Source organism: Bos indicus, chromosome 19, assembly GCF_029378745.1.
Source record: "Bos indicus isolate NIAB-ARS_2022 breed Sahiwal x Tharparkar chromosome 19, NIAB-ARS_B.indTharparkar_mat_pri_1.0, whole genome shotgun sequence".
NCBI classification, from domain to species: Eukaryota; Metazoa; Chordata; class Mammalia; order Artiodactyla; family Bovidae; genus Bos; species Bos indicus.
Genome location: NC_091778.1, coordinates 26,478,794 through 26,504,687, shown reverse-complemented (window position 1 = coordinate 26,504,687; position 25,894 = coordinate 26,478,794). Strand labels below are relative to the sequence as shown.

At 46.6% G+C, this 25,894-nt stretch overlaps 2 protein-coding genes across 3 annotated transcripts; one reads left to right on the top strand and one right to left on the bottom strand.

The window, feature by feature from the left end:
• Positions 1 to 213: 213 nt before the first annotated feature.
• MED31 (mediator complex subunit 31) lies at positions 214 to 5,866 on the bottom strand. Its single transcript, XM_019981236.2, has 4 exons — positions 5,758 to 5,866; positions 4,825 to 4,902; positions 4,261 to 4,357; positions 214 to 588 (listed from the first exon to the last, which is right to left on the bottom strand). Exons 1-4 carry the CDS (start codon positions 5,783 to 5,785, stop codon positions 396 to 398), a joined length of 396 nt encoding a protein of 131 aa, XP_019836795.1. The 5' UTR covers positions 5,786 to 5,866; the 3' UTR covers positions 214 to 395.
• Positions 5,867 to 5,871: 5 nt separating this feature from the next.
• C19H17orf100 (chromosome 19 C17orf100 homolog) lies at positions 5,872 to 22,587 on the top strand. 2 transcript variants are annotated; one of them, XM_070772882.1, is made up of 3 exons: positions 5,872 to 6,925; positions 8,950 to 9,107; positions 15,142 to 22,587. In XM_070772882.1, the coding sequence occupies exon 1, from the start codon at positions 6,227 to 6,229 to the stop codon at positions 6,602 to 6,604; it is 378 nt and encodes a 125-aa protein (XP_070628983.1). In that variant the 5' UTR covers positions 5,872 to 6,226; the 3' UTR covers positions 6,605 to 6,925; positions 8,950 to 9,107; positions 15,142 to 22,587. The 2 variants fall into 2 exon arrangements, with proteins under 2 accessions (XP_070628983.1, XP_070628984.1); XM_070772883.1 differs by lacking the exon at positions 15,142 to 22,587 and adding an exon at positions 13,148 to 15,135.
• Positions 22,588 to 25,894: the final 3,307 nt, after the last annotated feature.

The following is a 25,894-nucleotide window of genomic DNA, read 5'->3' as shown; positions in this document are numbered from 1 at the left end:
GGACGGGTCGGGTAGCTGATGTGAGGGACCGCAAGGCTCCAGGAGACAGACCTGTCCCAGGCCCCACTGTACATGAGGAGCAGGGTTTGGCTTGGTGGCCCTCCCCTTACCTCATGCCCCACTGCCTTAAATAGGTCTGTAGCACCTAACATTTCTGTTCTTCAGACATTTCTGTGTTAAATACTAATAAAAGCTTACAAATCCACAGAGAAATCAAAGTAAAACAATTCTGGTTTAACAAATAATCTAGTAACAATAAGAGTTCAATTAAATAAGCACACTAACAGTTCTGGCTGCTACCATAATAAAGGTACGTAGGAACAGTCTTGTTTTTTGTCTTCACTGTACAAAAGCAATATATACATGTCTTAGGAGCCTGGTGGGGACCCAGCTTTTTACTTTCCCGAGGCGTTATTCTGCTGTTGCTGCTCCGCCAGGGCTTGCTGAAGGCGCATCCGCTTCCGGGAATAGTGCTGCCAGTGCAGAATCTGCTGCTCGTCAATAAACTTCGCACACTGAGCGTTCACCAGCTCCTTGCGGAAGTGCTCGTACTGGAGCAGCTCTAACATGTGTAAACACTGAGGGTACCTGGGGTCAAGTTTATAAGTTAATGATTGACGTCGTAATACCACGCTCTAGTTAACTCACTTAAACATGCTTTTGCAGTCTATCATTTCTGTAACATTAACTTGGTATACTTTGGTGATACATTTTTTTTTCCTGCTTATACAGAAAAGCTAATCATCAAAAGTCAGCACAATTTTCAAATGTGAGAAAATGTAAGCTTAGAAAAATTAAATAATTTACCTAAGACCACACAGTAACTGGTAAACAGTGTAACTGTCAACTGGTAACACAATAACTGGTCAACATCTGGGGGCAAATCACACTATTCTCTTCTGGTGATTTCCAAGGTAAGGAACAGGAACACTTTATTTTCATAATTATGTGTTTAATACTTATTGGTTTTCCATAAACTATGGTAAGAAGACAGCTTTTAAAAGTGAGTCAACTTCAGAAAAAACTATGCACAGATACTGTATTCCTGTTTTCCACAGGGATATAACAATTCTGAAATTATGTACATATACTCTGACGTTGAGCAAGTACACTATAAACAGAAAGCCAAACTTCTGGCTCTCAGAAAAGTAGTTTCAGATAAGGAAGGGGGAAGGCTAGAATGAATCCTGTTATTAAGTTGGAATTGAAAACATCAGGATGAACTCATGGCTTTATACACACACACACACAGATATAGAAATAGATACACACAGACACATTTCTAGCTTTATGTGTTGAGAAAGCCTTGAATCAACGACACTCCAGGACCAATGAGCACACCGGGTACCCAGATCATGGGTTTTAAATAGTATTATCCAGGGTTGGTTGGAGACATGGCTAATGCTACGGCTAACACAGGAAAGTACAAGATGAGCCTGGACTATTACATAGTGGCAGAAAGAAAAATGCTCAAAAAATATACGGATTTGTTGAAAGTACACAGGAGCCAATTTGAAGGGGCTCCCATTGGCTATATCTGGGATCACTAGTTCAAGAAGATACATAATTATAACCCACAAGATAAAGAATCCAGGAGTCCATACTGATGTAACTTTATAAAATGAATAAATCAGGAACAAGGAAATATTCTGTCCTTACAACTGAATTTCAACAAACAAAATGAATAAAGAATTATGGAATTAGAAAATCACCACAGAAAAAGCTTTCAAGCAAGTATTTTCCATAGATTGCCAAAGTTAGGTAAAAGACTGAAATATGAAACACGATACTTACATAGTCTCAAAGCATTGCCTCACAAGATAGGTATTAAATACAAAGCGAAAAACAAGTAACTTGATACAGAGAAAACTAGCAGCCACCAGCTGAACCAGGTCATCAAAAGTCTGGGGTGGAGCCTGAGCTCTGCATTCAATGCTGCTGGTCTGAGGACCACAGCAGGGCCCAAGGCCATGTTTCTTTATTGAACATTTGCTTCCTATACTCCAGAGATACATAGTTGGTTGTAATTCTCAGCAGCTAAGCCTGGAAAGCCCTACTCACACCTACTCTAGCTATTTCCTTCTCATGAGGATGTTCTATCAACAAAGACCTAGGTTTGAAACCAGCTCTGCCCATTCTCCAGCTGGGTGTCCTTGAATAGGGTACTTAACCCTTCTTAAGGATTAGTTTCTTCCTCCGTAAAATAAATTAATGTGATACCCAAGAGGACTGTCTTCAAGTAACAAATGCTACTTCTCAATAACTGGAACTTAAGACATACAGTGGTCATTTATAAGACTTGGAGAAGACCATGCTCAAAATAAGGGACTATAAATATTTTAATAGGCTACAATTATAGCATCAACCAACAAGATGAAATAGAGGACATACAAAAGCAAAGTTTGCATTTAGATTTTTTTTTAAACAAATTAGAAATAAATGGAGAACTCAACTAACATCACTGATGAAAATGAGAACTGAAGGATTTTAGCTGACATAAAGCTCCCAGCAAATCAACACTGTGAATCTTTGAATGTAAGAGATAAATTACAGCTGCAGGTCATGGCTATTAGTGAAATTGTGGAGGAAATTGTCTAGAAGAGGTAGCTGCTCCTCTGCTCTAGCCAATGACTGACCTGGGAGAACAAATACCTGGGGTTACCATATCTTCCAGAATTTTAAAGAGAAGCTAGAAATCTGAATCAAAATATGAAACTCTCCAATCTTTAAATGTTGGCAACTAGTAAACAAAAACCTTGTGCAGAAATGAAATGGGGGTTAATTTGCAGCCTCTCTTAAATTTAAATATCTGAATGGTTATTCTTCAAGAAGGCATAGATTGGTTCTGGATTAATTCAGGGACAAAACTCAGAACATGAGTTAAAGTTATATAGAGGTATATCATGTTATAGGACTTCCCTGGTGGCTCAGACGGTAAAGCATCTGTCTACAATGCGGGAGACCCGGGTTCGAGCTCTGGGTTGGGAAGATCCCCTGGAGAAGAAAATGGCAATCCACTCCAGTACTATTGCCTGGAAAATCCCATGGACAGAGGAGCCCGGTAGGCTACAATCTCTGGGGTCGCAAAGAGTTGGACACGATAATACAAGGAGGAACTTTATGGAATCTAGCTAACAATGGAATTGGCAGCCCCTGATGGAGTAGTATGTGTTCACTGGAAACCTCCAGCCAGTAAACAGATGACCATCTCAGCAATGTTGTGGGTAAAATTGAACCTGACGGTGTCTAGGGCTCAGTGTCCAACACTGAGTCTCTAAGTCTATGATACATACATATAACATGTTGCAATCTAGTAAAAAAAACAATCTTTTCTCTGGATTATTAAATGAATAAGTGGTTCTTTTATAAAGGGCCAGTAAGGTGGCAAGGGTCCCACAGGCAAAAGGAGGATGTGGACTTCATAAATCAGCTGTTATTAGACAGAGAAAAGTGGCTTGGCCAAAGTACAAGTCTGAAACATTCTCCTCTCAAACTTGTTTGTTTAGGGGGAAAAAAAGACTAGACGTGTCAACACTGCTTTTTGACTATCTATTTAAGACAAAGCAGAGGTGGGAGTTCAAGGCTTATTTTTTACCATTAAAAAGAAATGTTTGTGATTATAATATACTCCTTGCATTTCAGTAAGCCTTAAAACGAGAGTATCTATTGCACAACCTGAATGATAAATTCATGTATTTATTATGTAAGATATATAAAATAAGAAAGCAGCTATTAAGACTTGGGTAAGGTTACCTTCTTCAGAAACCCTTGCTTACAAGTAAGTGCCCCTTTCTATGTTCTTTCGTTTTCAGGCTATGGCTGTCATTGCATATATAGACTGCGGGTTCCTTGAGGTCAGAACTCAGTGAGATGCAGGGAGTGGTATAAGATAAGGTCAGAGAAGACAGGGACAGATCACACAGGACTAAGAGACTAGATTTTCTTCTGCATGCAATTGGAAGCGACGAAAGGGTTCTAATGGAATGTAATTTCTATTTTTAAGAGACCAAGTTGGCTTCTGTGTAGAAAATGGTTCTTCTTTGTTTGGCAGGGCAGGGAGAAAGGAGGAATACCAATAACTAGATAACTGCAGTTAAGTTAGAGATGAGTGTGTCTCATATTAAAATGGAGGCAACTGAAAGGAGACCAGAGATTCAACAGGTATTTTTTCCAACGTGAAAGTAAGAAGTCTATTAAATATCAGTGCTTTGGGGTATAAGAAAGTACACACACATTTAGGACTATAAAAATTAAACTTACTTTAGATACTTGGCATATTCTGGTTCTTTCCAGTAAAGCAAGTACTTAAGATAATTAACAAAAGCTTTATCTTTGAAGTAACCTCTTTGGGCAAGAACTGAAAGGCATAAAAAAAAACAATACATCTGTAGAGCACACCAGTCCTTGGACTACTGATTTGTGACTCACATAATCGTAAAGAATTTACTTACATAACATTCCCACCACCAACACACACTGAATTCAAAACAGAAGTCCCAGTTTGCTCAATTATATATACCAGTATAAGGGCAACAGTCATTCCATTCCATTGAGAATGTGTCAGACTAGATACTAAAGTCATCCCTCAGAATCCATAGGGAGTTGGTTCTAAGAGACCCCGCAGACACGAGAATCCACAGGTGCTCCAATCCCTTGTACAAAACAACACAGAGCCGGGATGGTGTTGTCACCCTCAGGATGGGCAGATTCCACCAACTGAGGCTGCATCCAAGGATACAAAGGGCCGATAGTACTATGAATTTTGACTCTTCTATCAGAAATCACAATTAGCTACTCAATTCAATGAGGTGCTCAACAACTTACAGTTAAGGTAATTTGGGTTGGCTAAACACTGTACAAATTCCAACTCCAACTGAAACCGCAGTCGATTTCCAGCATCATCTAGGACAGAAGATAGCAAAATCATCCAAATAAATGTCACTGTATATAATACTGATTTGTAGACAGAAAACAGCAGTACAGACACCTGACTAATGCTGGGTTACATGAAGAAGAGCGTGCAAAGGTTTTCCTAAACTGGGTGTGGGAGGAGAAAAACCTTCCTTAGAAGTCTAAGGAAAGCAAAGCCCTGATTTTAATTTTAAAAAAAAAGGTTTCTCTAAAGTTAAATTATCAAAGAAAACAAGATCATACATGGAGCAGAACATTAATCACTCATGAGCCACTATGTTGGAACTTCACAGTGATCACTAGGATAAGCTGCAGCAATGTGCCTTGCCTTAGTTTGATAATGCGTTACAAGCTGTTAAGTGATCAAGCTTAGCAAAAACAAAGTAAATGCTAAATCCATCAAGAGACGTTCAGAATGCAAGATGAAAGAGACCCTGGTGAGTATGCAAGATCAAGAAACGCGTGCTTAGGTGAGACCCGTCAGTGGCACAGTAATACAAGGGTTCGCTGACGATATCTTAAACTTAGGCAAGCTCATCTGAGATGCAAAAATACAACTCGAGGAAGCGGTTTATGATCCAAAATCTCTCCTTTAGTCTTGCCGGAAGCCGGTGGGGCCAGTGTTTGAATAACTAACGGGGAGAAAGGATCGGCCAACAAAACAAATTCTGAAAAGGCCAAATTACCTTCACCCTTGCAGACGCTAAAAAAGCCCTGGTCCCTCCCGCTCCGATCACTCCCTCTGCCGGGAGTTGGGCCTGGATTCTCAAAAAATCCCGGGAAGCAGGTGTCTGGGCCCGGGACAGTTTCTATTTGACAAAACGCGAGGCTCAGAGCGCTACTCACCTGTCTCCATAGCGACGGCCGCGGCCATCACCAGCAGACACTCCAAGTCCCCAACAACCCCACACAGCCAGGATCGGAGAAACGGGGAAGGTCCGGAAGTCGCGGCGTTCCCTTCCTGCCGCGGGGCGGTGTGGGATGCGGGGGCGGGCACAGCTTCGCAAGGGGGCGGGTGGCTCCGCCCATCCAGGGCCCGCCCCGCCCCAACCCCGCCTCCACCTGGACAGGCTCTTGACAGGATAGGGGGCGGTGCGGGGGCCCTCGAGCGGACTAACCCAGGGTTCCCAAGGAATCTTAGGCCTCCCCGCCCCAAGATCACGGTGCCTCCACGTGGGTCGCGGGACCCTCGACCACCGCTCTCCCTGCATCACAATGGCATGTGACGTCGTTCCTCACCGTATAAAATAATCCTTCGGGGATCGTGGGGCTGTGGGGCCTCCAAAGGTCAGCTTGGCACTGTTACCCCCATAAGATGGCCTCACCCCTTCGGGGAAAGCCCTCTCCGGCCCGGGCGGAATCCATCTGCTCCGAGGAGAAGGCGACGGTCAGCGTGGAGACCTCGTCCCACCGCGTGGAGACATCCTACCGTCACGTGCGGACATCTTCCCGGCAGGTGGAGACCACCTATCGCAGCAGCGAGGGGCCCTCCGTCTCCCCCTCTGGGAAGCGACTCCCTCGAGTCCTCGAGGTGTCCTCCCAGCACGTGGAAACCGCCTCGCAGCTCACAGAGACGGCTTCCCGCCACGTCAGGGCCTCGTCCCTGCGTGTGGAGACGTCTGTGCACCGCATGGAGAGCCCGCCGCGGCGGGAGAAGCCGGCCGCCCGCCAGAACGTCCAAAAGGCCCGATGAAATGCTGCCTTCCTTGGGGCCACAAGAGGGCCATGGCCCTTGGCCAGGGCAGAATCGCCTCCAGTTCGCAACCTGCCTGCTGCCAGGTGGACCGATCATCTTTGGTTTCCTGGAAACAGTCCACAAATCAATTTAAGAAAGAGCCAAGCTGCGGTTTCGGGACTTAGCCAACATTCATTGACCCTCCTGCACCTTGGACCAAAGGCAAGCCTTTGACCCAGTGAACTATTTTAATTTGAAGCCTGCATAAAAAGTTTTTAGGCTCTAGATACTGTATGTGTTAAGCTGATGGAAAAGAGACTGTTTGAGCCTCCAAGGCAGGTGAGTTTTGAATTTGGGGCCCCTTGAATGACCTTGGCTGCTTCAAACCTGGAGAAGGAAATGGCAACCCACTCCAGTATTCTTGCCTGGAGAATTCCATGGACAGAGGAGCCTGGCAGGCTACAATCCATGGGGTCACGGAGAGCTGGACACAACTCAGCGACTATCGCTCACTCACTGAATGACCTTGGCTGCTTCAAACTTAGGGACAAGGAGCAAACAAATCATAACAAGTGGAATTATATGCCTGCTGTAAACCTGAGGTGCAAGCAACAGACTTTCCTTAATTAATTAGTTGGCCTCTGTTTATGTTTCAATATATTTCTCTTTATGCCAAGTCCTTGTGCCTGGTAGCCATACACACAGGTTTTAATAGAGGTCACATGTAGTTCAAAGTGAAAAGTGAAGGTCAAGAATAATCTTGGGAAGGAAACCTGACCTGTGATTTGAGGAGGTGCAGGGGAGGAATATTTATTGAGCACCTACTCTGTGCCGGGCGTGCATTTGGGCTATAGCAGTGAAGAAGGCAAACAGGGTCCTAGCTCTCTGGGAGCTTACACTCTAGTGAAAAGGCAGACAACAGATGACAAACCAAGAGTTTTCTATCGTGATGAGCACTATGAAGGAGACAAACAGGTGATGTGATAGAGAATATGCTGACCAGTACCTAGTTTTTCTAAGTTAACCTGGTTAGCAGCAACTGAAGGCAGGTCAGGGCTACCCGCCTAGATCAGCAAATCTTAATAGATTAGTAGGTGGAGCCATTCAAGGTGGCCTTGGCTGGGAATGAAGGGACATCCCTGCTTTCAACAATATGTGCTATTTATCCCATTTAGCAGGATGTAAAGACCTGGATTCTGTGGGACCTCATTGGGAGATAGAGTACTTGCTGTTGGCAGGCACTGTGATTCATTACTCACATTAATTCATGTAATTACAGGGGAGTGCACTGGAATAGGACTCAGGCCAGGGGAATGTCATAAAACCCCAGAGGCACCCCTGATGCTTCTGCTTCATCAAACTTCTGCTATAGACTAATGCTTTGGGATTTTAGTTTTTGGTGAGCTTATTCACTCTTTTTAACGTGACAGACCATGTGCATTAGATACACACTCTTAATCGGTGTTTTTAAATGAGTAAAGTGGTTGCTTTTCTTTAACTGTTCTTTATCAATGTTTTCATTACAAAAGTGATAACGTGCTTAATGTAACAAGTGAAATAATTCAAGATGTGTAAAGAATCTGTCATCATTGCTTTCCATTTTCTCCCTCTGGAAATAATTCGTGTCAGTAACTTGGTGTATACCCTTCCAGACCTTTCTGCAATAAATGCTCCTGATCTCCTTATTAGTCGTACCTGGAAAACTGGTAGAAAGGTTACTGTGAAGAAGCCAAGAACTTGATTTCTAGATGATTGACTCTCTTGGAATCTAATCCCTTTGTTTTACTTAATAAGGAGACTGAGGCACAGAGTGAGAGCACCTTGCCAGTCACATGGCACTTAGCCTACCTGCAGCAGCACTGCCTCCACTGGACTCTCAGAACAGCAAAGATTTTTCCACTGGAAACTCATTCATTTAGTTGTCAGTGGCCTGTCCACATTACCCATTAAAGATACCAGGAGAAAGGGCTAATTAAATGGTTCTTTAGTGTGTCTTTGATGAGATTCTTTACCAGTCCCAGGGCCACTTTATTCATTAGGCATGGCAGGCTGTAATCCTAGGACCTGCAAAAAATTGTTGAAGCTTCAAAAATCCATTGGCTTCAAAATACAAGTAGAAGAAAATAGAAAAATTGAAATTAATAAGGGTCAATGGGCACATCTTGTAATACATGTGATATGATATGGATCAGGACCTCCAAAGATAAGAGTATCTAAGATCCAGGCTTAAAATGGCTCTGCCAAGGTAGCTCTACACTGATATCTGGGCTCCGATGAGATTACAGGGTAGGGCCTCTCTCCAAAAATGTTAAGACTGATAAGACTTTGATTCCTTTATATTCTCTTTTCTCTCTCCTGACCAGACTGACCTTCCCACTGACTGAGAAACTAGACCTCCGAAAGTGAATTCATCCCTCTGGGCCTCACTGCCCCCACTGAAAATGAGATGTTTGGACCAATCTTTGAATATGTGATTCCCAAAGTGAGGAATGCAGACACTGCTGCAAGATGATTTTAGGAGGTATGAAAACATTTTTTATTTTGATAATTAAATTTTTTTTCAGTGTTTTTCTTTTGTTCAGTCACTAAGTCATGTCTAACTTTGCAACCCCATGGACTGCAGCATGCCAGGCTTCCTTGTCCTTCACCGTCTCCCAGAGCTTGCTCAAACTCCATTGACTCGGTGATGCTATGTAACCATCTCATCCTCTGTCGCTCCCTCTCCCCCTGCTCTCAGTCTTTCCCAATATCAGGGTCTTTTCCAATGAGTTGGCTCTTTGCATCAGGTGGTCAAAATATTGGAGCTTCAGCTTCAGCATCAGTCCTTCCAAAGAATATTTAGGATTGATTTCCTTTAGGATTGACTGGTTTGATCTTGCTGTCCAAGGGACTCTCAAGAGTCTTCTTCAACACCACAGTTCAAAAGCATCAATTCTTTTGGCGCTCAGCCTTCTTTATGGTCCAACTCTCACATCCATACACGACTACTGGAAAAGCCACCTGGACCTTTGTCAGCAAAGTGATGTTTCTGCTTTTTAATGCTCTGTCTAGGTTTGTCATAGCTTTTCTTCCAAAGAACAAGTGTCTTTTAATTTTGTGGCTGTAGTCGCCGTCCACAGTGATTTTGGAGCCCAACAAAATAAAATCTGTCACTGTTTCTACTCTTTTCCCCATCCATTTGCCATGAAGTGATAGGACCAGCTGCCACGATCTTCATTTTTTGAATGTTGAATTTTAACAGTGAATTATATATAATATAAATATAAATGTATTATATATATATAGTTATATATATGTATATAACTAACATTCATACTTGTTATTTCACCAATATTTTACTTCAGCTATAGTGGGCATTTTTAAATGTTTAAATGAATTGATTTAAAGAAAAAATAGATTCCATAAACAGTCAGCCTTCAGTGTGGCCAGAAATTTGAAAGTGATATGGAACACACTGATTAGTGTTTGGGAAATGAGGCACTAATTTTGTTCCCTAAGTGATTGGTTTTTTAGATGCATGAGAAAGCCTGGGACTGTGAGGTCTATTTATTGTATTGTAATCATAATTTTTCTTACTCATGAAATAAAAAATAGAAAATACAGAATATATCAGAGTGTTCACACATAGTAAAGGTAAGAGTTGCTTTGTGAAATTTTTCTGTATTGTCACAGTGTGCTAAGTTTCCTCAGTCGTATCTGACTCTTTGCAACCCTATGGACTCTGTCCATGGGATTCTCCAGGCAAGAATACTGGAGTGGGTTGCCAATTCCTCCTCCAGGGGATCTTCCCAACCCAGGGATCGAACCCGGATTTCTTAACATCTCCTGCATTGGCAGGAGCGTTCTTTACCACTAGCACTGCCTGGGAAGCCCTGTCACAGTGTAAACTATGTTAATATTGGGAGTCACTGTCCAGAACGCTGAAAAAAGAAAATGCATCCTCTGAGTCCATGACAGTGTCTGAGTTTGTGCCATGACAGACCGTGGACAGCAGAGGTCAGACCATCCCCACACCGCACGGCAGCAAAGGCTGATTCTTAGCTGAGCAGAAATCTCAGGGGCATGCCAGGCAGCAGAGAGGCCTGAGGCCAGGCCTGAGGTGACAGAAAATCACAGTTGTTAACAGATAATCTAGCTTGTTTGCCTGCGGCAGTGACCACTTCTGAGAGGGACCAGAGCGCCAGGAGCTGCCTGGCCCTCCCCGGGAGCACTCCAGGCGGCACTACCGCAGCCACTTCCCAACCTCCACCCGCAAGCTGGATTCTCATCTCTGAACTTTTCCTAACACCCTGGAGCTGCTTCCATGTCTGGTGCTTCTCGGTCTAAGGCCCCGTGATTGAGGATTACGCCCAGACACGTTCATCTTGAAAGTTAAAGCATCTTCGTGTAATTCGCCCACACTGATTTAATTTGAGTTACATGTTCCATTCCAAAAGGAGCCTTGAGAGTGGAGACCAGCCAGCACACGGTGAGCACTCCCTCTCCCCTAGACACTGTCCAGAGCACCCCTATATCCTTCACACCAGCATGAGGTGGATCAGAACACGGGAGCACAGAGACGTTAAGGCACCTACCCCAAGTGACCAGCCAAGAAGAAGAGGGGCTGAGACCCAAGCTGACTCCAGAGCTTGTGCTCTTTAACTACTAGCTTCTGCTGACACGAGAGGCTGGAGAGCCTGAGAGCCTTCCCACATCTCTCTTTTTTTTTTAATTTCTTTTTTTTTCCAAGTCTCTTTCTGCTAGTCCCAGTGTCACATCCGGCAGCCTCTTCGGTCCACATCCTCTCTGATCCCCCTGTAGCATTTGACCTCCTGTAACATCCCCCCCTTGAAATTTTCTCCTCCATTAGTTTCCATGGAGGAGAAAATCCTGCTTGTCCTCAAAGCCCTGCTCCATTTCCACCCCCACCAAGGAGCCTGGTCTTCCACCCGACCCTGAGCCTGCTTCCCGAATCTTCTCACTCCCCATTGCTGCTCCCTCTGTTTATAGCAGCCATGTGATTGCTCTTTAAATTACTCCTCGTTGTTTACTCCTGTCTCTCCCATGAGACTGAAAGCACATCAAGGGCAGGGACTATCACAAAGCCTCTTTGTGCCCAGTAACTATGCCCTGGCCGAATGAACAAGGTTTGGTTTGTCTGGACACAGGCATGGTCACTGAATGTTCTTAGCCCCCCTGTAAGGCAAGGGCATCCCCTGGCAGTAAGCAGGGAAAGCACAGGGGATGTAGCTTCTCCAGAGCACAATTAAGGACACATTTGCAAAGCCGGACGGGCTTTGAATAAAGACAGAATTGTTCAGTGACACATGCTCACTCATACTACATGGTCTTTTTTCCCTTCTTTTTATTCACCCACGATTTACTGAATTCCTGCTCAGTGCCAGCTTCTGAGATGGTCGCCAGGAGCTAGGGGAAGAGGAAAACTGGATGATTCAAGTCCAGAAGCACATCTGTGCCTACTGTTGGGGTAGGCCAGGAAAGGTGACCCCATGAGCCCTCCTTCCCTTTGCCTTCTGTTATAAATTGCCTTCACCTCATGATGCTTCAGCTGGGAGTCCAGACTGCAGCTGGCTTAAACAGATTGCTGTGCTTGAAAATAGCAAGACACTTCAGAGCCTGCAAAATCAAACTTTATCCCTTTTCTTAAATAATAATGCAACTCCATGGTGTCAGTTCAGGCTTGACTTCTTGGGGTATGACCTTGGAGAGACTCAGCGGGCATTACCCAGATTCTCTGGGGCCACCCAAGTGAGCTGGCCAGGTGGGCAACCTCAGCTGAGACTGTCTCCCCACCAGTCTGAGGTCTGCGGATCAGGCTTCATGGTTAGAGAGCTCCAGACAGGGAGCGGCAGGGCAGGTCCCTTGGGAAGACAGGAGTGTGTGAGGAGCCAAGGACCACTGTTCCCCACAAGCAAGGGTGGGGCCGCCCAAACATCCAGATGGTGGGATCACGTATGTATTATTTTTTATGTACTGATAGTTTTATTTTCTGTTTATTTGCATGTACCACAGTCTTCATATTCTCTATTTGTGTAAATATTTATAGCAGCCTTCCTATAGTGTGTTGGACAGAACGGAGAACACTGCACTCGTCATCCTTTAATGTACAAGCCTGTTATTTTTCTGTTGAATTGTTTCCTCGCAACCCACTCCCAGGAGTTTAATTACCACAGGCAAGGGGATGAACATTTTAATAGCTCGAGAGCCGTATAGCCTAATTCCTTCCCTAGAAGACTGTGCTAATTTGCAGGGCCCCTGACAGTGTGTTTAAGCTGGCTTTACCACAGCCTCAGAGCATGAGATGTTGTCATTTCCCTAATGAGTGCTAATTTAGTAGGTGTGGAGTAGCACATTCAGCTACTTTAACGTGCATTTCCCTGACTGCATCGAGGATGAGCGTGTTGTAGGTACTGGTCCCTTCTTTCGATGGCCTTCCTGCATTGTAGGCCCTGTGTGTCTGTCTCTCTCTGCCTCTCACTGCGTGTCAGCCTCTCTCTTTCTAAGCCGGTCTCCATCTTTCCACCTCTGAATCCTGTTTTTCTCTGGTTTCTAACTGGGCAGACACGTGGCTGATCCGTGACGGTCCTGGACGAGCCCTGACACGCTGCCGGCTGGACCCAGACACTGGGCCCTCCCCAGTGAACTCAGACGAGATTCTTCCTTCCAGCGGGGGCTCCTCTGGGCTGACCTCCCAGGAAATGGCTGGGAATGACCAGGCTGTCCCTCCTCAGTGAGCCCTTCTAATGATGTGTTCCAGGCTCTCCATCCTCGGGACAACGCGCCAAAAGGACCTGCATGTCCTGGCAGTTGGGAATGTAGGGTCTGACAGAGCCAGTGAGCTGGGTCCCAAAGTCCAGATAGGTGACAGCAGAGGGGCCCATAGAGGCGAACGGCTCCAGCGAGCCTTTTGCCCAAAGTGGCAGAAAGAGCTCACCTCTCAGGCAGAAAACCCCCTTGGCCCCAGGTAGATGGAGAGCACCCAGCACTCCATAGTGTGGCAGGAATGGGGGGCTGGCACACTGCTCCACTTCCAATGGTCTTGAAGGTTCTTGGGCACTTGGGAAGATTCCAGAAAGACTTCAGAAAAGCAGCTGACCTCAAGGGGAGCTATGCACTTGCACTCGGCGAATCCCCGTGCTTGGCGAGTTGCTGACTCCAGGCACCAGACCTGCCTGCCGCCACTTGTCACTGAAGGTAGACGGGCCTTGGGGGGTCTGGGCCTCTGCAGTCACCTCTCAGACTCCGTGGATGGTTCTAGAACGTTAGAGTCAGAGAGATTGTTAAAAGCCAGACAGGAACTCTAACATCAAGCGTTCTGCCCTTTCATTTAATGTTTTCAACATAACTCAGCTCTTTCTAAAACCATTATTATATAACAAATGCATGATAAAAGTGAAAGTGTTAGTTGCTTACTTGCGTCTGACTCTTTGTGACCCCATGGACTGTAGCCCACCAGGATTCTCTGTCCATGGAATTCTCCAGGCAAGAATACTGGAGTATATAGCCATTCCGTTCTCCAGGGAATCGTCCTAACCCAGGGATCGAACCTGTGTCTCTGTAATTGCCGGCAGATTCTTTACCAACTGAGCCACCAAGGAAGCCCATAAAAATGCATGCCCACTCTTAAATATTTGGAAAACACAGAAAACAACAAAGAAGGGAATACAGTACCATAGATTCACCAAAGATCATTTTAATTATAAGTAAAAATAATATTTTTATTATCACCAAGATCATACAGTATATATTATACAATTTTGTATGCACTTTATTCACTTTAAATTATACATTATAAGCATTTTCAACATAGTGAAATATTCTTCATAAACACTTTTAATTCTTACATACAAGTTTTGAGTGAGACACAAATAAATACTGAGTTAGCCAAAAAGTTAATTTGTTTGGGGTTTACTATGGAAAACCCTGGATGAACTTTTTGGCTAACCCAATAGTTACTGTCGGAGAAGGCAATGGTACCCCACTCCAGTACTCTTGCCTGGAAAATCCCGTGGACGGGGGAGCCTGGTAGGCTGCAGTCCATGGGGTCGTGAAGAGTCGGACACAACTGAGCCACTTCACTCTCACTTTTCACTTTCAGGCATTGGAGAAGGAAATGGCATCCCACTCCAGTGTTCTTGCCTGGAGAATCCCAGGGATGGCAGAGCCTGGTGAGCTGCTGTCTATGGGGTCGCACAGAGTCGGACACGACTGAAGCGACTTAGTAGTAGTAGTAGTAGTAGTAATACTTACTGTTATCCCAATGTTTGTCATCTATGTGTTTTGTTTTTCAAGGATGTAAAAACACACCAGGGTGGTGGGGAAACACTGAGGTAAAAATCTTTTAAATATAAATCTTTGTCCACAATTTGAATTTCCCCTTAGATTATTCATACACATAGAGTATAAACATGTTTTTAGTCTTTCGACTTTGCTTTCCAGAAAGGTTGAGCTAATAACACATATTTGTCTCACCACATACAACTACATGAAGAAATATCACTTTAAAAACATTTACTGATCCGAAAGGCAATGAGTCTATCTCTTCCTTTTAATAGGTAATTTGAGACTCGGTGAGGAAAAGAGACATGCCTGCGGTCATCCCAGGAATGTGTTATCTCATGCCATCCTCTCAACAACCTACAGTATCAGGGAGCTAAAGCACGTGGATGGGATAACCTGCTCAGACTCTCACTCAGCTCATGAGACATGGAGCCTGTGAGTTTAATCCCGCATAGTTGGGAACCCCGGGCCGTTCACCTCAGTTCTATGGCTGCTTCTTGTTCCCAGACAAGATGCTGAAAGGTGGTTTGGGGCCAAGACCTGAAAGAACTAGGAGTTGGATGGATTTACCCTATAGACAGAGGGGCACCACCATTAATGGGTCTTAAGCCTCAAGACTGTGTTTTACAAAGATATTTCTGGTGGACTGGCTGGGGGAGGCTGGAGGCAAGGAGGCTGGTGGGGGAGACGCGGGGCACAGATAACGTGGACGACAGAGGCCTGCGCGGAGCCATGTGCACGTGTGCTTGTGGGTTACGGGCCGTGGGCAGTCGGGAACACGAGGGGTCTGGGGAGGCCTCCTGCCATGCCCTTTTCACTGGGCAAGGGCCATTTTTATCTGCTACACGTCAGGCAGAACCTGTGCCAACTGCCCAAGACTGCACCTCAAATCTAGCAAATAAGAGAGAGGACGGTGTGGATTACGTTATATTTAAAACAAACCCACACAATGCCTGTAATTTTTCATTCTGACTCCGTAATTATAGCCCAAGACCGGTCAGATCATAGTTATCCCCACACCGACCCGCTGTTGAGACACATTGAATTAAAGGCTCTGCTGCTCCTTCAGATTCTATTTTGGACGCCAAGCACTGGCAGGTAACTGGCCTTTCACGAGACCCGTCTCAGTGGAGCCCCTCCCAGAGCAGCCTGCACGAAGGCCAGGTCAGCACTGGGCCCTTGAGAAGACCCCTGATGCTGTGATGCTCTGCCCGGCCTGAGCCTTGGCCTGGAGCCAGGGCCTGGAAAGCTTTGGAGGCGCCATCCTTGGAGCAGGCCTGCTTCCCACAGTCAGGCCCATCTCGGAGCTTCTGCACTCTGAAAGATTCCTGCCCCAGACCTTGACCAGGGTCCCAGGGTCAGATAGGCCAAGCCCTGGCCGTCGGGCACAGTTGTCACAGATAGGCTGGCATTGCCCAAAGGGGCCTGGTTTAGAAAAGAGGAGAGAAAAAGCACAAAGAGCACAAGCCAGCTGGGCTCACACAGGCAGCCCCTGTGACTAACCCGCTCTGGGATCCACCAAAGAACACCACCTCTTAGCCCCTGATAGAGCAAGAGTGGGCTTGTCCCTGCCCACAGACCTGGAGCCCCACTGCCCTTCCTCCCCGTGCCCCCCGCCCCCACACACAGGCCTGCCTCCAGATTACCCTGGCAGGGAGATCAGCTAGCTCCCACTTTACATAAACTGCATGTCTGGGCTCTGTCGGAGGCCCTTCACTTGTATCATCCCATTTACTCATGTCACCCCTGCCAAGTAGGTGTGACTAGTGTTATCGCAATCTCCAGTTTAGACTTGAGGACGTGGAGCTGAGAGGTCAAGCGTGGGGCTTCAGGCCACTAGTTCATGTGTGAAGGAGTGGGAACCGGAATCCAGTGGTCAAACGTCTCCCCAGATCTCATGGCTCGTCCACAGGCAGCTGGCCTGAAACCACCAGGCTTGCACCCAGCTGCTGGGTGGTGGTCTCACACTCCCCCTCCCCCTCCTCCCACCGCCGGCAGCTTGCTTAGCACTTGGGCCCAAAACAGTCCAGTCCCAGTACCTGAGCACAACTCTCCTGCTACACACGGCTCCGTGCCTCAGCCAGCTCCCTGCTCCGACCCTTGCTCTCACGTCCCGCTATAGAACGAACAGTTCCTTCCTCTGGCCTTTGATGCATCTTGCACACGCTTCTGCACTTCTGTTTTTACATCTAGGACATTATTGTCACTATTCACATGGCTCTCCTACCAGACTTCTCAAAGGGAAGGGCCTGTGTCCTGTCTCTCAGTTACTATTTTGATACCTGTGGCTGCCTACTCTTTGTTGTAAGAAAAAAGGAGAGTCTGAAAAACTATTCATCCTTCAAAACTATGGCTAGGTCAGTTCAGTTCAGTCGCTCAGTCGTATCCGACTCTTTGCGACCTCATGAACCACAGCACACCAGGCCTCCTTGTCCATCACCAACTCCTGGAATCCACCCAAACCCATGTCCATCGAGTCAGCGATGCTATCCAACCATCTCATCCTCTGTCGTTCCCTTCTCCTCCTGCCCTCAGTCTTTCCCAGCATCCGGGTCTTTTCAAATAAGTCAGCTCTTCACATTAGGTGGCCAAAGTATTGGAGTTTCAGCTTCAACATCAGTCCTTCCAATGAACACCCAGGACTGATCTCCTTTAGGATGGACTGGTTGGATCTCCTTGCAGTCCAAGGGACTCTCAAGAGTCTTCTCCAACACCACAGTTCAAAAGCATCAATTCTTCAGCACTCAGCTTTCTTTATTGTCCAACTCTCACATACATACATGACTACTGGAAAAACCATAGCCTTGACTAGACGGACTGAAAGATGAACTCCCCAGGTCGGTAGGTGCCCAATATGCTACTGGAGATCAGTGGAGAAATAACTCCAGAAAGAATGAAGAGATGGAGCCAAAGCAAAAACAACACCCAGTTGTGAATGGGACTGGTGATGGAAGCAGGGTTCGATGCTGTAAAGAACAATATCGCACAGGAACCTGGAATGTCAGGTCCATGAATCAAGGCAAATTAGAAGTGGTCAAACAGGAGATGACAGGAGTGAACTATGGCTAGATGGGACCTAAATTAACTTAAACGCTTTTGCATAGCAAAGGAAACCATAAACGAAAAGAAAAGACAGTCCTCAGAATGGGAGAAGATATTTGCAAAAGAAGCAGCTAAAAAGGGATTCATCTCCAAAATATACAGACAGCTCATTCAGCTCAGTACCAAGTAAACAAAGAACCCAATCAAAAGATGGTCTTCAAAAAATGGCAGAAGACCTGAATAGACATTTCTCCCAAGAAGACGTACAGATGGCCAAAAACACATGAAGAGATGCTCAACATCACTAGTTATTAAGAGAAATGCAAATCAAAACTGTAGTGAGTTATCACCTCACACCAGTCAGAATGACCACCGTCAAGAAAATCTACAAATAATAAATGCTGGAGAGGGTGTGCAGAAAAGGGAATCCTCCTACTCTGTTGGCAGGAATGTAAATTGGTGCAGTCACTATGGAGAACAGCATGGAGGTTCCCTAAAAGATTAAAAAGAGAACTGCCATATTATTCCACTCCTGGGCATGTACCCCAAGAAAACTGTGATTCAAAAAGATACATGCTCCCCAATGTTCATTGCAACACTATTTACAATAGCCAGTACATGGCAGCAACCTGCATGTCCATCAACAGAGGAATGGATAAAGACGATGTGGTACATATATACAGTGGAATACTATTCAACCAGAAAGAGGAACGGAATTGTGCCGTTTGCAGACATGTGGATGGACCTAGAGACTGTCATACACAATGAAGTCAGAAGGTGTAAAACAAATACCGTCTATTAACACATATGTGTGGAATCTGGAAAAAGTGGTATAGAGGAACATACTTGAAAAGCAGAAATAGAGACACAGATGAAGAACAAATGGACAGCTACCAAGGAGGGAAAGGGGTGGTGGATGGCATGAATTGGGAGACTGGGATTGACATATTTACACCACTATTATGCAATAGATAACTAATGAACACCTACTGTACAGCCTAGGGAACTCCACTCAGTGCTCTGTGGTGACCTAAATGGGAGAGGAGAAAATGGGAGAAAAGAGGGGATATGTTTATAGGTATAGTTAATCCACTTTGCTATACAATAGAAAGCAACACAGCATTGTAAAGCAAATATCCTCCAAGAAAAATAGTCAAATAATTGAAAAAAAAAAAAAAAACTATGCCAAGGGATAGATCCTGGGAAGCCTTCCCTAATTCTGGCCAAACCTGTCTGCTCCAGTACAACCAGGAGGAGGATTGTTTACCTGGGTATGCCTTAGGGGGCCAGGAGAGAACCCCAGTCTTCCCTGTGACCCCATCTCTCAGCGCAGAGAATGCATCTCGCAGGGGTCAGTAAACGTAGGACTGAATTGCTCTTTGCTTCAGAGACCCAGATCAATGGCACCGTGACCTGAACCAGCCAGCCGCCCAAGTCACCAGGCTGAAACCACCGAGAGCTGGCATGCCAAGGATGTTTGCTGAGGAGGGGAACACAGAAATAAAACCTGACTTTAAAAAAGAAACATGCCCCATAGGTATACTATTTATACGAAAATCAGCTGTGATTTTAGTAACTGCCCTCCCACCTCACCTCTCCAAGGTGTGCCCTGCCTTCCAATTCCCACAGGGCGCCTCTACACCCCACACACCCAGTAATCATGGCCCTATCTGCCCCGTCCCCTCCTCTGTTTGCTCTCTGGGGTTTCCCTCGATTGCAGGGTGAGAGTTTCCAGACGCCCCAGGGGCCTGTCCCCTGCCTGGCCCCAGACTCCCTCTCTCCCTCCCTGACCTGCCCTCGTCAGGGCCCACGGCCCGTGGGGTGGCAGAGGGGCAGGGCAGGGAGTCAGCCCCTTAACTGAGCCAGAGCAGGGCAGATCCAGGGCCCCTGGCTCCAGACGCCAGGCCCTGCTCCTCCCAAGTCTCTGTTGAGCCACAGGACCCTATTCCCTAGTTCAGACCAAACTCAAGGTCTGCATGGCACGGTAATGGGAATGGGGTTTTGGGATCAGGCTTGGGGTTCTCTGGTTCCTCCTGGGCTGCCGGCATCTAGCCAGCTCACCTACCTCCCACCCTCCCCCAGCCTCAGACCCCTCCCTGGCCAAACGGAGCCACACCTGCTGCACCAGTCTGCTGAGGGCCACACCACGAGGCACGGAAAGCACAGGGCTGGCCATTCTAGCACCGGAGCCGTGTGTGAAACCTGGCAGGGTGAGAAATTGCAACTGGAGAGCAGCCACTCCATGCTTCCTGTGCGCTCATCAAGAATCAAGCTCCAGGCACCTTCCTGGTGGTCCAGTGGTTAAGACTCTGCACTCCCAATGCAGGGGCATGGATTCGACCCCTGGTCAGTGAACTAAGATCCATCATGCCGCATGGTGCAGCCTAAAAAAAGAGTGAAAAATAACACATAATCTTTTTTAAAGGTTGTCTTTAAAAAAGAAGAGAGAGAGAATCAAGCCCAGGGCACCCCCGCCCTGGTTCTGTGAGCCTCTTTCTCTAGTCTCACCCTCCCCTCCTCCATCAGCTCCCTCATCCCAGAGTCCCACTGGACACTTAGGGAGCACCCCACTCTCCAGCAAGGTTCCTGCTCCTCACGGAGGGCCAACTGGGTGAGGGGTACCAGGGGGCCCTCAGTATCATGGCAGGTCCCTCCTGCTTCCAGCCAGACCTGGGCAAGCCTGAGGCAGGGGGCTGGGGCTGAGGCTCACCATCCTGGGAAGCTTCTGAGCCTCCCTCACAGCTCAGCACCCAGGCAGGCACCCAACAACCCACAGCTGCGGTTTCCAGAGAGCCGGGCCTCCCACCGCAGGGACAGTAAGCTGAGAAGCACTGGAGCTATAAATGTGAAGTGGTGAGCCACAGGACACTGCCGCAGCCCCACAGCGGCCAGGAGCCGGCCTCTCCCCTTCTCCCTGCCTCCCTGCCTCCCTGCTAGCTCCAGGGCCCCCCGCCAAGCCTCTGAGACCGCCCAGGCCTGCCCACCGGCTCGGCTCCAGCTCCGGACTCCGGACTCTGAGATTTGCTGCCGCACCCCCACCTCGGGAGGCCCCAGGCCTGGCTGGGGGCAGGGCAGGCAGGACAGCACACAGCACTTTGTACTGTCAGGGCCTCTGGTCTGACCCCCCAAACATCATCTTATTTCATGTTGACTTACACAAGAGGAGAGAAAGAGAGACAAGAGTGTGTGTGTGTGTGTATTCAGTCACATCCAACTCAGGGACCCGATGGACCATAGCCCACCAGACTCCTCAGTCCATGGGATTCTCCAGGCAAGAATACTGGAGTGGGTTGCCATGCCCCGCTCCAGGGGATGTTCCCAACCCAGGGATCGAACCCTGTCTCCTGCATTGCAGGCCTATTCTTTATTGCTGAGCCACCAGGGAAGCCCCACACAAGAGGAGAGGGGACCATAATCTGTTGGAGCTTACTGCTTCTAAAGGTCTTCCTCCAGCCGGGGTGGTACCCAGTCACAGCTTCAGATCCATCTGGAGGCCACCTTGACCTTGGGGACCTGAGGCTCCTGTGGTCCTGACGGGCATCCTCATAGCCCCTGTCAGAAAGGAGACTCCAAGAGCAGCATCGATGGCTGACGATGTAAGAGCAACCCCTTCACCAAGTGCCCGCTCCCCCGTGTGCCCCGCCCAGAGCTCTCAGACTGAGGGAGGGCCATTGTTCCACAAGCAAGAGACCACACCCAGGGGGAGGTCCAGAGCTCCGCTGTGCCTTGGGTCTCCCCGCTACTCCCACACTTCAGGCCTGGCTGGGAGTGCAGTGTGAGGTGGAGAGCAGGGGCCCATCTGGAAGGGTCTTGGAAAACAGAGAAAGGGAAGGAAGGCCCCTCTTTCTCTCCTCGCAGACAGAGCCTGCCAAGGACAGGCCAACACCCCAACACCCCTGCTCTGCTGGACAGTCTGTCCACTAGCACAGGCCCCTCCTGTCAGGCTGACCAGGAAAGGTAAGGTCACCCTCAGCGTGTCTGTCACCTGCCCCACACGAGAGCTCAGAGACTAGCCCTTGGGTCTCTGGGGAGGCCGCACGCAGTAGGATTGTCCTGAGCCACTCTCTTCAATGTCCCTGAGCTGGCCACCTTTCAGGAAGGAGGACAGAGACTGACGCCTAGGAAGTGCCACTATCCAAGGTGGGGGCCCCGCCAGGAGCCTGTGAAGAAGCTCTCTGGTCTGGGTGATGGGGAAAATGGGCAGCAAGGGGCCTCCAGACATAACCACATGCCCAAGGGTCACTGACAAAGGAAATCACCGGGTCTGGTTCCGGGCTCACAGCCTGTCCTCCCTTCCTGTGAGCCAAGGAGTTTAGCTTCCTAAGTACACAAATGGAGAAAAACAGCCTGGGCAAATGTTTAGTGCAAAAAGCATTTAGTATTTCTTATTTGTAAGTATTTCTTATTTATTTCTGTCACACCTTGAGGCATGTGGGATCTTAATTCCCTAATCAGGGATCAAACCCCGTATACCCTGCAGTGGGAGCTTGGAGTCTTAACCACTGGACTGCCAGGGAAGTCCCTTGTTTGTAACAAATTTTAAAACTTTACAGGGGGACAAAAAGTTGTAATGTGTGGGAAAATACCATTTTGTTATGTAAGATGGATCAACATTGTAAAGATGGCATTTCTCGTCTAACCTAATATATAAACCTGCTGTGATTCATTTATTCATCTAATATGTGTGGAGTCATTACTATGTACTTGGTATGTTCTAGGCATAGGGGAACATAGGAATGAACAAAACAAAAATTCTTGCCTTTGTGCAGCTTACATTTTTAAAGATGGGAGAGAGAGAGACAAAGAGCTGGAGAAGTAAATTATATAGTATATTAACTGAGAAATGCAAGAGAGAAAAATCAAGGACAGTATAGAGAGCATGGGATGGATGGGGAGTTATAATTTGAAATAGGCTGAGTAGTAGTAACATTTGAGCAGAGATTTGGGTGGGGGCACTGCTGTCGGATCTTAGTTGCATATTTTGTTGTGGTGCACAGACTCTAGTTGTGGCTCTAAGGCTTAGTTGCTTCCTGGCCTGTGGCATCTTAGTTCCCTCACCAGGGATCAAACCCATGTCCCCTGCATTGCAAGGTGGATTCTTAACCTCTGGACCACCAGGGAAGTCCCTTGAGCAGACATTTAAAGAAAGTGATGAGGCAGGCGCGCACTTGGCGTGCTCTAGGAGCATCGAGGAGGCCTGTGTGGCTAGATCGGAGCGTGTCAGTGGTTCTCAGATACTGGGGATGCCTGGAGGCATTTTTCATGGACACAACTTGGGGTGGGAGGCGTGGGGTTGCTGCTGGCATCCGGTTAATAGATGCCAGGTTGCTATTAAACACCCTGCAGGGCACAGACAGCTTCCTACAACAAAGATTTGTGTAGGAATCCCAGTCATGCCGAGGTCAAGAAACCCTGCAGAATGAGACCAAGTTGGAGAAGAGAGAGCCAGAGAGGTAACTGCAAACCCGGTTTTTGTTTTGTTTTGTTTGAGCTAGAAAAGCTGATTCAGAAATTCTTATGGAAAAATATGTGAGAATAGCTGGAGGGGGGCAGGAAGTGGGAAGGATTAAAAAGAAGAATTTTTTTTTACCAGATTATAACATACACTATAAATATTTTGGGGCGTCCCTGGTAGTTCAGCTTGTAAAGAATCCACTTGCAATGCAGGAGACCCCGGTTTGATTCCTGGGTTGGGAAGATCCGCTGGAGAAGGGATAGGCTACCCTCTCCAGTATCCTTGCCTGGAGAATCCCCATGGACAGAGGAGCCTGGTGGGCTTCAGTCCACAGGGTCACAAAGAGTCAGATGCAACTAAGCACAGCACATAAATACTTTTATGACAAATGACTAACTTCCTTAATATATAAAGAGGTCCTATACGTGAATAAGAAAAGACCTTTTAAAAAAAAAATCTCTTAGAAAATAAGAAAAAGGGAGTTTACCAAAAAAAGAAGAAAAAGGATACACAAATGGATAATAAATGTGTGAAAAAATAAGTGTTACTTGCAATTTAAATAAATAGGAGTGAAAGTCATGAGAGCATTTTGCAACCATCAGAGTAGCAATGATTGAGAAATTTGATTACTTAGGATATGTGAGAATATGGGTTCTTGCACAGTTCTTGAAAATATGAATTGACAGACCCTTTCTGGAAAGCAAGTTGGCAATATGTGTCCCTGATTTTTTTTTTCTTTTTTCTGCAGCTTGTGGGATCTTACTTCCCCAACCAGGGATGAAACCCCGGCCTTTGGCAGTAAAAGCAGAGAGTCCTAATCGCTAGACCACCAGGAATTCCCCTCTGTTCCAGATTTTAAGACATATACCTTTTCATCCAGCATGCCATTCTCAAAAAGTATTCTACTTTCATAGGTTTACAAAGGTTTAACTACAGCCATGTTTACTATAGTCTTAGCAAAAGATTGGAAATGACCCAAATGCCCATCAACTGGGGTCTTGTTTATTATACAATATACACCTGCCAATATTTGATCCCTGGGTTGGAAAGATCCCCTGGAGTAGGAAATGGCAATCCACTCCAGTATTCTTGCCTGGAAAATCCCATGGACAGAGGAGCCTGATGGGCTACAGTCCATGGGGTTGCAAAGAGTCGGACACGACTTAGCAACTAAACACATACACACACTTACCATGGAATACTATGCAGCTTTTAAAAAGACTGAGGCTTACTCCTAGGCACACAGCCAAGAGAAGTGAAAACACATGTCCACAAAAAGATTTGTGCAGAGAATTTTATAACAGCTTTATTCAGATAGTCTTCACTTGGAGCAACACTAATATCCATCAGAGAAAAATAAACAAATCGTGGCATGGTCATACAATGAGAAACTACTCGACACAGCAAAGAAAGGAAGGAATGCGTACACACAACGGGAATGAATTTCTAAAGTGGTGTTGCACAAGATAAATCAGACACCAGAGTACACACTGTATGATTCCACTGATGTGAATTTCAACAGGCAAAACCAACCCATGGTGATAGAAATCATACCGACGATTGCCTCAGGAAGATGCGGATTCCTACAAGGGGCAAGAGAAACTTCAGGGCGTTAGGAAATGGAAATACGGTTCTGCTTACATGTTGTATACAGTGTGTACAATCCCTGAATCGTACACTTCAGATCTGTGCGATTCACATCTCATTTTACCTCACTTTGAAAACAAAACCAGGAATCCCCTGGTGGTCTAGTGGTTAAGACTCCATGCTTTCTCTGCCAGGGTTCTGGATTCAATCCCTAGTCAGGGAACTGGGATTCCACAAGCTGCAAGGAATGGCCAAACGATAATAATTTTAAAAAATAAAAGCAAAATTAACTATTGAGTGAGGGAGGGGGAGTCTAACTTCACATGTGCTGAATGTAATGATCTCCAGATAAATTAATGGGGAGGAATGGCAACCAGGACAGAAATGTGTATAGTATGCTTGCAGATGTAATAAAGAAGACAACCACCATGCCAGATCATGGACATGGAGGGCTGACTGGACTAGGCCATTTAATATAAGGGACTCGGGCATCCACAGATTTTGGTACCTGGGGGGTCCTGGAGCCAACCCTTGAGAGCTAACTATGCATGTAACACGTCTGGAAGGACATGTAAGAAACTGCTGGACAAGTGTTGCCTTTCTGGAAGGGCCTGGAGGCCCCAGGGTCTGAAGGGGAGGGGCATGTCTCAGTGCTTTTTTGACCTGTTGGAATTTCTTTCACTGTGTTCATGTTAACTTTTTAGATATAAAAACTAGTTAAAATTTCCTGATTGGATAACAGGCTCTCCACAGGTTGGGTTGTCGTATTTCTCTACCCTTGGTAGCTGAAAAAGCATGTGTGTGTTAATCGCTCAGTCATGTCCAGGTCTTTGCCAAGTCTAGGACTGCAGCCTGCCAGGCTCCTCTGTCCATGGGATTCTCCAGGCAAGAACATTGTAGTGGGTTGCCATGCTCTCCTCCATGGGATCTTCTTAATCCAGGGA

What these genes read in the sequence shown, in the direction of transcription:
- C19H17orf100 (XM_070772882.1), top strand. Translation starts at nt 6,227, where the DNA reads ATGGCCTCACCCCTTCGGGGAAAGCCCTCTCCGGCCCGGGCGGAATCC.
- MED31 (XM_019981236.2), bottom strand. Translation starts at nt 5,785, where the DNA reads ATGGCCGCGGCCGTCGCTATGGAGACAG. An exon ending in GGCCGTCGCTATGGAGACAG is followed by an intron (nt 4,903 to 5,757) that starts GTGAGTAGCGCT and finishes CTTCTGTCCTAG; the next exon opens with ATGATGCTGGAAATCGACTG. An exon ending in CAACCCAAATTACCTTAACT is followed by an intron (nt 4,358 to 4,824) that starts GTAAGTTGTTGA and finishes TATGCCTTTCAG; the next exon opens with TTCTTGCCCAAAGAGGTTAC.